The sequence below is a fragment of the Protomyctophum bolini genome, assembly GCF_963924005.1.
Source record: "Protomyctophum bolini genome assembly, chromosome: 19".
NCBI lineage: Eukaryota > Metazoa > Chordata > Actinopteri > Myctophiformes > Myctophidae > Protomyctophum > Protomyctophum bolini.
In genome coordinates, this window is record NC_137880.1 from 15833170 (window position 1) to 15846124 (window position 12955).

The window sequence follows — 12955 nt, forward strand, 5'->3', positions numbered from 1 at the left end:
GTGTAAAAATAAGTAATTAAATAACATAAAAAAGTTATCTAAATGGATAAATGCTATTCACTGGAGTGCATGGACTTTATAAAGTGGACACTGGACAAAAGACGGCTCCGCGAGGCAACTATCTGGACACACCCACGCGTTCGGGAAGATGTCCTCTACCACCCCACAGTCTCCGCTAAGCGGGAGAGGTGTAAAATTCACAGCAGCAGAGCTTCTACTGGGGTCAATGCAAAAAAATGTACCGTTTCCGGACCCAGAATGGACACTGGACAAAAGACGGCTCCGCGAGGCAACTATCTGGACATACCCACGCGTCCGGGGAGATGTCCTCTACCACCCCACAGTCTCCGCTAAGCGGGAGAGGTGTAAAATTCACAGCTGGAGCCCTTCTACTGGGGTCAATGCAAAAAAAATACCGTTTCCGGACCCAGAATGGACACTGGACAAAAGACGGCTCCGCGAGGCAACTATCTGGACATACCCACGTGTCCGGGGAGATGTCCTCTACCACTCCACAGTCTCCGCTAAGCGGGAGAGGTGTAAAATTCACAGCTGGAGCCCTTCTACTGGGGTCAATGCAAAAAAAATACCGTTTCCGGACCCAGAATGGACACTGGACAAAAGACGGCTCCGCGAGGCAACTATCTGGACATACCCACGCGTCCGGGGAGATGTCCTCTACCACCCCACAGTCTCCGCTAAGCGGGAGAGGTGTAAAATTCACAGCAGCAGAGCTTCTACTGGAGTCAATGCAAAAAAAATACCGTTTCCGGACCCAGAATGGACACTGGACAAAAGACGGCTCCGCGAGGCAACTATCTGGACATACCCACGCGTCCGGGGAGATGTCCTCTACCACCCCACAGTCTCCGCTAAGCGGGAGAGGTGTAAAATTCACAGCTGGAGCCCTTCTACTGGGGTCAATGCAAAAAAAATACCGTTTCCGGACCCAGAATGGACACTGGACAAAAGACGGCTCCGCGAGGCAACTATCTGGACATACCCACGCGTCCGGGGAGATGTCCTCTACCACCCCACAGTCTCCGCTAAGCGGGAGAGGTGTAAAATTCACAGCTGGAGCCCTTCTACTGGGGTCAATGCAAAAGAAATACCGTTTCCGGACCCAGAATGGACACTGGACAAAAGACGGCTCCGCGAGGCAACTATCTGGACATACCCACGCGTCCGGGGAGATGTCCTCTACCACCCCACAGTCTCCGCTAAGCGGGAGAGGTGTAAAATTCACAGCTGGAGCCCTTCTACTGGGGTCAATGCAAAAAAAATACCGTTTCCGGACCCAGAATGGACACTGGACAAAAGACGGCTCCGCGAGGCAACTATCTGGACATACCCACGCGTCCGGGGAGATGTCCTCTACCACCCCACAGTCTCCGCTAAGCGGGAGAGGTGTAAAATTCACAGCAGCAGAGCTTCTACTGGAGTCAATGCAAAAAAAATACCGTTTCCGGACCCAGAATGGACACTGGACAAAAGACGGCTCCGCGAGGCAACTATCTGGACATACCCACGCGTCCGGGGAGATGTCCTCTACCACCCCACAGTCTCCGCTAAGCGGGAGAGGTGTAAAATTCACAGCTGGAGCCCTTCTACTGGGGTCAATGCAAAAAAAATACCGTTTCCGGACCCAGAATGGACACTGGACAAAAGACGGCTCCGCGAGGCAACTATCTGGACATACCCACGCGTCCGGGGAGATGTCCTCTACCACCCCACAGTCTCCGCTAAGCGGGAGAGGTGTAAAATTCACAGCTGGAGCCCTTCTTATATTGGTAACAGCCTACACATAGAGGATGTGGATGGAATTAGTGAATGTCCAGTTATTGGCAATGCCTTGACCACAGATACGAAACAGAGTAATGATGAAGCTGACAAGATTGCTTTAGAGATTCTACAAATTAACACATCTGCTACACCCATGAAAATGCGTGTGAACAGAAGGTGTGCCAAACATCCACTAGATGCTAATGAATGGGTCATGCCAAGTAAAAGGGCTGTCTATTGCATTTGCCAAGCGCCAAATGACCGAAATAAAGCTATGATTGCATGTGACCTCTGTGGAGCCTGGTTTCATATGGACTGTCTGGGAGTTTCACCTAGTCGAGACTTTGACAAACTCAATTATGCGTGTTTATCCACTACTTGCAATCATGAGCCATTGACACAGGGGATTTTATATACTGAAAAGAATAGCAGTGTTCATGTGCAGCCTATAAAGCCTGAAAAGAATAGCAGTGTTCATGTGCAGGAAGACAGCACTAGTGTAGATGAATCACATTTAAATCAAACCAACAGTGTTCATGTGCAGCCTATAAAGCCTGAAAAGAATAGCAGTGTTCATGTGCAGGAAGACAGCACTAGTGTAGATGAATCACATTTAAATCAAACCAGCAGTGTTCATGTGCCTATAAAGCCAGTTGTTGTGCACCACGCATTTCATGAGAGCACTGTACATAATCATTCTGTACAGACTCTGAGTCTAGATGCTGTAGAAATAGATCACTCGTATAGCACTGTACAGAATCAGTCTGTACAGACTCTGAGTCTAGATGCTGTAGAAATAGATCACTCGTATAGCACTGTACAGACTCTGAGTCTAGATGCTGTAGAAATAGATCACTCGTATAGCACTGTACATCAGTCTGTACAGACTCTGAGTCTAGATGATGGTACTGTTCAGAGTGTCATGGGACTATCTAGTGCTACATTAGGACCCTTCAAACACAGTGCCATTGAACCTACTACCTTTACTTTGAAGTCTTCAGAATGGGACACTGTAAACTCCTTAAGAGTCAAAGGAAATAAATATTTTAAGATGTATGAATGGCAAGAGCTGTTTGCCAGCAAAGTCAAGGAATCGAATCCATACTGTATAATCCGTTTTGTTAATCACTACTTTTCTACCGCTGTCGTTAGAAAATCAAACAAGCCATGTCTGACAATCATTGGCGCCTGTCGGCATACTTCATGTGAGATGACCTTTAAAATACATCTCTATTCATTCGAAGACGGCATATTTCATATAGCTTACACTGGCAACATACATCACACAAAGGACAAATTGAGAGGTAGATATATTAGAAGCACAGAGCGTGCAAACTTGGGTAGAAAAATGAAGAACCGATTTGCACATAATGCTTACATTGAGGCAGTGAACAATGCAGACCCAAGGTCTTTAATAGCTGGAAATCGTAGTGGAGTTGGCAAAGACACTTCTTTGTACAGGCAGGTCAAATATGAACAGCGGAAACTAGGATGGAAGGATAACAGTGAGATCAAAGCTTTGATGGACCTTAAAAAAGAATGGGAGGATAAAGACACAGACAGTGTTGTTGTAAAAGGATTCATTCAAGTTATTAAAGTTAGTCCCCTTAAGGTTATATGTTTTAGTAAAGCAGGAGTGAAACTGTGGCACAATGCGACCGCACAATGTGCTGCATCATGGGATGCCACAGGGGGGGATCATTAAGACTAAACTAACAGAGAAAAGGATTTTGTATTATGAAATTATAGTAAGTTCATTTAATTCATTCAAACACAACACCGATTCAGATTAATAGTGACAGGTCCATAGTGCTTTTAAAAGCCAGTATGCGTATCTTCAATCAAGATAGCATGAGTATGTACTTGTTAGTTGTTACGCTGCTGGAGAATAGTGGTAGGAAAGGCAGATAACAAAGATTTAGATTTCTGTACCATAAGGGCATGTAAAAGTCATTTGATGAAACAGGCAAGTCACATTTGCAAACAACAATACATACACAGAGATAAGAGGTATAATTTGGCTATGTACATCTTCAGCACTTTAGTTAATGCCAAAACACTACAACAAACAAGTACAATAGTACAAGCTGCTTGTATTGTACTTGGTAGTAAAAGGAACTCTAGCGTGGTGCAAGCCAGTATTGACACCATCATGTCTGAGACACAGAAACTAGCGCCACAGAAAGAAAATGTTGATACAAAGCATGATCGACAAGACAAGATAAATTGAAACCATTGACACCTACTTCGATGGTTCAGTTGTCATCTATGCCGGGGAATTTAGCAGCTCTCATTCAAGCGTTTTTTCAAAATCCAGGTCACACATTTGATTGCAAAACAATCTGTGGTGTCACTCAACAACTAGTGAATAGCATCCCAGACTTGGCCTTAGGAATGCACAATGACCCATTAGATTTTATACACAAACTAGTAGATTGGTTGAGTATGTGTGGTGTCCACACAGTTGTTCAAGCAAAACATACAGACATCTGTACATTCTGTGCCTGGACAGTTGAAAGCAATTCTTCTATTACTAATATTTTTGCATTACCGCTGCCAGGAAACGGTATTTTCTTTGCATTGACCGGAAACGGTAATTTTTTTGCATTGACCCCAGTAGAAGCTCTGCTGCTGTGAATTTTACACCTCTCCCGCTTAGCGGAGACTGGGGTGTGGTACAGGACATCTCCCTGAACACGTGGGTATGTCCAGATAGTTGCCTCGCGGAGCCGTCTTTTGTCCAGTGTCCATTCTGGGTCCGGAAACGGTACATTTTTTTGCATTGACCACAGTAGAAGCTCTGCTGCTGTGAATTTTACACCTCTCCCGCTTAGCGGAGACTGGGGTGTGGTACAGGACATCTCCCTGAACACGTGGGTATGTCCAGATAGTTGCCTCGCGGAGCCGTCTTTTGTCCAGTGTCCATTCTGGGTCCGGAAACGGTACATTTTTTTGCATTGACCACAGTAGAAGCTCTGCTGCTGTGAATTTTACACCTCTCCCGCTTAGCGGAGACTGGGGTGTGGTACAGGACATCTCCCTGAACACGTGGGTATGTCCAGATAGTTGCCTCGCGGAGCCGTCTTTTGTCCAGTGTCCATTCTGGGTCCGGAAACGGTAATTTTTTTGCATTGACCCCAGTAGAAGGGCTCCAGCTGTGAATTTTACACCTCTCCCGCTTAGCGGAGACTGGGGTGTGGTACAGGACATCTCCCTGAACACGTGGGTATGTCCAGATAGTTGCCTCGCGGAGCCGTCTTTTGTCCAGTGTCCATTCTGGGTCCGGAAACGGTACATTTTTTTGCATTGACCACAGTAGAAGCTCTGCTGCTGTGAATTTTACACCTCTCCCGCTTAGCGGAGACTGGGGTGTGGTACAGGACATCTCCCTGAACACGTGGGTATGTCCAGATAGTTGCCTCGCGGAGCCGTCTTTTGTCCAGTGTCCATTCTGGGTCCGGAAACGGTATTTTTTTTGCATTGACCCCAGTAGAAGGGCTCCAGCTGTGAATTTTACACCTCTCCCGCTTAGCGGAGACTGGGGTGTGGTACAGGACATCTCCCTGAACACGTGGGTATGTCCAGATAGTTGCCTCGCGGAGCCGTCTTTTGTCCAGTGTCCATTCTGGGTCCGGAAACGGTACATTTTTTTGCATTGACCACAGTAGAAGCTCTGCTGCTGTGAATTTTACACCTCTCCCGCTTAGCGGAGACTGGGGTGTGGTACAGGACATCTTCCTGAACACGTGGGTATGTCCAGATAGTTGCCTCGCGGAGCCGTCTTTTGTCCAGTGTCCATTCTGGGTCCGGAAACGGTATTTTTTTTGCATTGACCCCAGTAGAAGGGCTCCAGCTGTGAATTTTACACCTCTCCCGCTTAGCGGAGACTGTGGGGTGGTAGAGGACATCTCCCCGGACGCGTGGGTATGTCCAGATAGTTGCCTCGCGGAGCCGTCTTTTGTCCAGTGTCCACTTTATGAAGTCCATGCACTCCAGTGAATAGCATTTATCCATTTAGATAACTTTATTATTATTATTATTATTATTTAATTACTTGTTTTTACACAGAAACATAATGTGTGTCTTATAGCATCATTTAAATGCTTAATTTGTAGTTTTAATGTGCAAATTAATTTTTTTTCCAATACTCTAGAGATACTCTTATTTTGAAGAGATCGTCCACCGGAAGCCTTAAATTAGCTCACTAGATTAGCTCACTAGACAGTGCCCGTGAAGGAGCTCAACTCTGTGGACTTCCTGTTTACGTTTAACACATGACGTCACCACAGACATTTAACAGTAAACAGAGCGCTAGCAAGCTGACTGAACAAGTTCCCTGGCTATTATTTTATTTCAGCCCTATCAGAATCAACATATAGACCACCGGTGTAGATTGTCAGCCCACGCGCTAACAGAACATACTCTAAGTGTGCGACACGTCATCTGGGCTGTTCAAATAGCAGGTGGCTAACTAGGCTAGCAGTAGTGTTATTGATAGCTTGTTGAACGCAACAAAACGCAACACTATTTTAATATAAACACTAAGGAGACGCCATACCGCCTCTATATGGAGAATAAATACAACCTCAAGAGTCCTGGTAAGTCATAATAACCGGCTGTTCTATTTCTTCAATTTTGATAATGTGACTAAAACCACTTCCGCGTTGTCCGAGTAAACCATAACTACACTTATTTAATTAACTGGTTCATACATACGTTGAATGGATGTGCTAATGTGGATAGGATATATGTACAGTATATTCATAGCTCTGGTCCATAGCCTTCTACTGCTTAGTAGAAGCAGAGCTAAGTATATTCAGTAGTTTTCTTTGTGTTTTTAAGGGAATACACAAGCAGTGTTCTGCCAGTCTGGTACTACTACTACTACTACTACTACTTGATTGATTGAAATATGTATTAACAGTTTGCAGAATTACAGTACATTTCAAGCACAACTCAATACAAATACTGTTAACTGTGAGTGGACGACCCAATAAAACATTAAACTTTTACAAGAGGGTCCACCTTGTTCAATTCATCAAAACATCCAGAGACGTACAAAATAGACACTTTTCTATATATCCAAAGAACAGAACAGGAATTCATCATAAAGGAAGTAAAAAATGGAAAAGAAACAGTGAGGGGGAAAGTGGTGGGGGAGGGGATTCAGATTTTAAGGGGCTGCAGTTTCGATTTGCAGCCGTCCTAGGTGTCCTTTGAGAGTGGTTTTGAAGGAGTCAAGGGATTCGCATGTCTTAATGACTGTTGGTAGGGTGTTCCACATTTTGGTGGCATAGGATGGGAAAAAATGTAGTCCCTTGTTTGTGCCGAATCTGGGTTGCACATAGTTTGTTGCACTCCCTCTGGTGTTGTGGGTGTGGACTTTGTTAACAATAAGGAAGTATTTAGACAGGTATATGGGTATCTTGGTGGTGGTATCGAATCTTGTGCACCAGACCCATTGCAAGATGCTGTACTCTGTCATTGACCCTAAGCCATTCCAGCCTGTCAAAGTGGGCAGGCGTGAGGGGGGTGAGGCCAAGTAGGAGCCTGACCAGTTTGTTTTGGGAAGTCTGGAGCCTTGTTTTAAGAGCCTTTGAGGTGCTGTGGTACCAAGAGGTGCATGCATAGTCAAAGAAACCTTGTACGAGGGCTCCTGTTAGGGTCTTCAGGGTGTTTTTGTTGACCAGTGAGGAGATCTTGTAAAGGAATCTTGTTCTTTGGTTGACTTTTTTGATTACGTTGGTGGCCATTTTATCACCGGAAAGATTAGCCTCCAGGATAGAACCTAGGTAGGTAATTTCATCTTTTCGTGTGATAATATTGTCACCCACTCTAACCAAGAAGCCATCTGCCTTGCTGAGATTACTATTTGATCCAAAGAGAATACATTCAGTTTTTCCCAGGTGTAAAGATAGTTTGTTATCAGCGAGCCAGGTGCAGATTCTACCGAGTTCAGAGCTGAGGGCCTTTTCAACCTACAGTTTGTTCCTGTCCGAGACCAGCAGTGCTGAGTTATCTGCGAACAGGAACAAGTTGCAGTCACAAGCTGATGTCATGTCGTTTACATATTTATTAGGAACTAGTATCCAATGTGATACATTTCAAACCTTCTTGAGCTCAGTTCAATAGATGCTGTTCAGCTGTTGCTGACTTAGTAGGGCTAGGCTATTTGCCATTTGTGTATTGTCTGCAAGATAGAGATTCATTTTTAAGTATTCATAGTTTTTTAAATCTTAATATGACCACTGACCACATAAGTAATCTGTTTAGAGGCAATAAGCAACCAAGTCAACAAACGCATAGGTGTCACATTGGAAGTTGTTGTCCAGTCAGTGAAAGTTACCCAAAGTACGGTATCAAGAGCAGAGATTAAAATAGGGTGCATTTAGCATCCCAAAATGCAGTTTATAGTTAAGGGACGCAATAAAACAACGACCTCTGCATCCATGGGATGCACTACTGTACTCGGCATGTACAGTAATGTCGTTGAAGTGGGATTCATGAAATGTCCCTGGGACTCCTCTAAAAGACCATCCCTGCATCCCGGGACTCATTACATTGAAAACCTATTTAACATCACTGCAAGAGTACCTTACACAGCAATTGTTCACGACAGTTAATTATGAATTTCCCCTCTTTCCACTGTTCTATGACTAGGACACATTTTTTTTAAAGAATGGAGCAGAATATTAATTGTTATTCATTATTAATTAGGCCACTTGCCAAAATGTCTTTCTTATGTTGCCACTTGGCATAGCAACCTCTGGGGAATAAACATTTGGGGCGTGAGATAGATAGGCTGGCTGACTGTCAAGGTCAGGACTCGGATGGAACTGAAACTGCAAAAGCTAAAACAAGATAAGAGAGACCATTTGAAGCAGTGGAAAACGTAATGTTTGCTTTCCACTTAACAGCTTACACATACTCACACATGTGTGAGTCGCACACTGCACAGTGCACATGCACAAGCATGCATGCGAGCCATAGAGTATATGCAAGCAGGTGCAAAACTACTCCATCTGCCAGACTGGCACTCAAAATCAGTTTAGACCATAGACTGTAAAAAATATGGACAAAGCGTTCCGCGGGTCTAACATGAACGTAAAATGAAGCCTGTCAGTCCTTGAATTGTAAATCGCCATCTTTCTAGATTTGTTTGGGCCTAGCTGGCCATTGGCTGGCCCAGACAACGAGGCGGTTTTTTCTTCTCCGTTGGTTTTTATTTTGACTCGAGTGGGTGGGGAATGCCGATCATAGACTGTAACGGTAGCCACGCCCCTCAGAACCTACGTGACTTTATGGTCATTTATTTTATAAATGGGACCATCATTTTCCAAAAAGAATATCATGACATGAGAAATGAGACTTTAAACTAGTGACTGGAAGCAGAAAGTATTCATGACCATGTTTATTAAGGTAATACAGTCTAGGTGAAGTTGGGCCCAAATACATGGACTTCTATGGGGCTATGGGTTTTTTTGGGCCCAATGACAGCGCCACAACAGGCCATTATATGGAAAATCCTGATTTCCTTGGTGGCTTCACAAAATATCTGTCTGACTGCCCCCCTGGTTTAGACTCACTCACTTGGAACGGGTATCTTCAGTTTTCAATTGAGAATTCTACTAGTGTCAAAGTGGTCAAACCAGTACTAATATGTACGTTCCTGCACAGCTCTGTTGAACTAAGACGTGTGCTCAGTGCTGCTGTGTCAGTTCAGAACAAGCGTTACCTACCTGTCTTGTCTTTACTTTACAATTTTCAATACTTTTACTTCTACTCCACTACATCTCAGAGGCAAATATTATGCTTTTACTCCACTACAATAGAGAGCGTGACATCATCATCATACCAAGTTATGCAGGAACACCTACTGAATGGCAAAAAACTACGTTCTGGCCTTTCAGCCCATACAGAAAAGTCCTATTTGATTGCATTAAACGACGTTAAACAATGTTAAACTCACTTTTCCACTCACTTTGACACTCAATTTCGATTTGCCATTCACTTTATGCATGCGCATCCCTCCATTTTAATTTTGAACTTTAGTTACAAGTTACTTACTTGTAGATTTGGATTATTATTAGAAAACAAACATTAAATTCTCTTTATTGTTAATGGCATTTAATGTTTGTGTTTGTAAATTTTCCCTTCATTGTCAATGGCGCTTACAAAACAAACATGCATATCTAAACTTCAATAGCTCCATTTGGAAATAATTGATCACTGATCTAGTAATGATGATTAGGTGATTTTAGTTGTAATGTGCTCTGATCACAATGACTGAACACGGAATGTGTGCAAGAACAGTTACAAAGTTATTAATAAAGGTAGGGTAAGTGATTTTCTTTGGTTAAAATAAGTGTTAAAAAGGCTCTATTGTGATAGTACTCATTGCTATAGTGGAGTTTGTTCAGTAACAAAGAGTGTCCATGGCTCTCAGCTTTGTATTAAAAAGATTTTTTTCAGGATACAAATTTTATCCAATCAGGATAGAGAACTCAGTCAGACTCAGGATACAGATTAAACAAGTGGAATTGTAAGTGAGATGACACAAATAAATGAGCAGACAAAATTAAGCTGTTAATGGCTACTTTCCCCTGATTGGCTGAAATGTTGTCACCTACCTGAAAATGTATTTTCTGTTTATTTAAGAGACGAAGATACAGGGAGATCCTTGTTACATGTATTGTGCATTACATTCACCCATTCACGCACACATTCATACACAGATGGCGGCGGAAACCATGCAAAGCACCAACCAGCACATCAAGCAATTAGGGGTTCAGTGTCTTGCTCATGGACACTTCAACACTAACTCTGGGGGAGCCCGGGTTTGACTGGCAACCTTGCGGTTACCATCCGGCCACTCTACCCCTGAGCCACCGCCGTCCCCACAATGATTACTATCAGAATAATATAGTGATTTAACATTAACAATTTTTTTTTGTTTTAAAATATTATTCGCCCTTCCTTTAATGTTGTTCATCAGATGATCATACTGTTTTTTCTTCCAGATTAGTCATACAAAAATCTAAATGCCATTTGGCATACACTGTATGTTTACTCTCGTACTCAGAGGTACAAACCAGACAGTCAGCCTCTGTTATCCCTCTTCTGTAGTTCTCAGGATACTTATACTTCAGTTAACTTTTTTCATATACTGTATATCTATTAGTGGGATTAGTCTAGAGTGGGATTAGCTCTCTTTTTACCCTATTATTTCCAGCTGCATGGGCTGAAAGCAGCAGCAGAGGGTAACCACATTAGCCCTGGTGTTCCTATTTTGGGCATTTGTCATAGGCTAAAACTTTAAAATGCTTTCAAACATTTTCATTGTTATTTTAAATTGTAAATAGCCAATCTACAAGCTCACAGATTTGCTATTTTCACTATTTATTGTACAATGAAGTATACTATAGGGCTTAAGTGGTTTTAAAGCGCTCAGACTAACCCCATTGGCAAAATACTACAATTGTTGGGTTATGCAAAATAATGTTTTGGGTAAAGCATTATAATCTCATTGCCTTGTACCATTGACCATATGTTACAGGGCCTTGGAGATAGGTATGTTTGTGATTGTTTGCTATTACTTGGAAGAACGGATAAGTAAGAGCCAAAAACGGGCTTGGGATGTGAAACTCAGTCACTCTACAGGAGGGAAAGGCATGGGGCGTCTTGTCACAATACATTTGCAATTCCAAATTGTAAAAGTGTCTGCTGAATGCCTAAACTGTATCCAACCATGCACAGTGATGGCAACGTTGTAGGGACATCATGCTGAGAAATGGAAAGCCTGATGCAAATAAGAAATCTGAGTGCAAAGCCAAGTTAATTTAAACATAGACTATTTGTTTACACAGAGCTTTTAACAAAACTTCATTTTGGTCTGTGAGCTACAAAGAAAGAAAACAACATCGAATCACATAAGAAAATACCATACATCATGATAGAAAGTGAATGTATTGTTTTGTGATTTTCTAGATGAAGTAGATAGATGTTTCTGTGATTGTTTAGGCCTATGTACTAGTCAAAGTGCTCTTTTCCTACCTATTAACTGGGATGATTGTCCCGTGGCTGATGTAGTTAGTAGATTCCCTGGGAGATGTTTTACCGTATATGAATCAATAGGTAGGGTAGGGTATGGTATTGACAGTGCCAGAGGTAGCCTAGAGAGCTTAGTTCATTTCCCTCCTGCTCCATTTGGCACTGTAATAGTGACACACTGGATCGGTGACACTCTGAAGTTGACATCCACTAAACGCTCTGGCCACTGGGAGGTGCTGTAGGCAGTTTTGTACTAGTACAGCTAGGAGGAGGCATTTGCTCTGGGAAGTATTCAACATGGCAACCACATCACAAATAATCACATTTTACAGCCTAGCTAAGCAACAGTGTTTCTGAAGACATTTGAGTCTTAAAGGCAAATAAATGGTAAATGGTGCATTTATATCCAAAGCGCTTTACATAGACCACACACCATGCAAGGCACCAACTTGCACCTCAGGAGCAATTAGGGGTTCAGTGTCTTGCTCAAGGACACTTCGTCACTAACTCTGGGGGAGCCCCAGGATCGAACTGGGAACCTTGCGGACCCCATCCGGCCGTTCTACCGGCCACGGCACTCTACCCCTGATCCAGTGCCGCAATGCAGTAACATGATCATTTTGATTCATATTTGGTCAGCACTGCCTAGTTTGATAGTGTGATCTGAGTTACAGTACACTAGTATCCGGCCAGTTTCTCTATTAGTATACGACTATATGGCATTGCTGTATTCATCGTGCACTGCGCCGCCAGATCACCTGCTCTACAGTGGAAAATGTCAACTTGTTATCCGTCAACTGATCCAGACTGGTGCGTGTCTGCACTATAATGTGCTTCTAAAAGTATCCAGACTGGTGCGTGTCTGCACTATGAGGTGCTTCTAAAAGTATCCAGACTGGTGTGTGTCTGCACTATAAGGTGCTTCTAAAAATCATGGATGTGAATGCGAATATTCGGTGGATGTTTATCCACCGAATATTCGCATTCACATCCATGCTCTTCTTGCCACTGGAATCAGAACTTGAGAGAAATCAGTCTGTCACCTGCCAAATAGAAGTGGTGGACTGATGGATTGCCCACAACCTTTGCCATCTCCCTCCCCCTGTTGATAGCTGCAGGCCCG

General features: G+C 43.2%; 1 protein-coding gene across 1 annotated transcript in view; it reads left to right on the plus strand.

Moving 5' to 3' along the window:
• The first annotated feature begins 6055 nt into the window (after positions 1 to 6055).
• Positions 6056 to 12955, plus strand: part of ube2j1 (ubiquitin-conjugating enzyme E2, J1) — a 30007-nt gene continuing 23107 nt past the window's right edge. Inside the window, exon 1 of the mRNA XM_080790371.1 lies at positions 6056 to 6380. Coding sequence (XP_080646497.1) covers positions 6350 to 6380 — 31 coding nt within the window. The 5' untranslated portion in view covers positions 6056 to 6349. The remainder of the gene's footprint in view (positions 6381 to 12955) is intronic.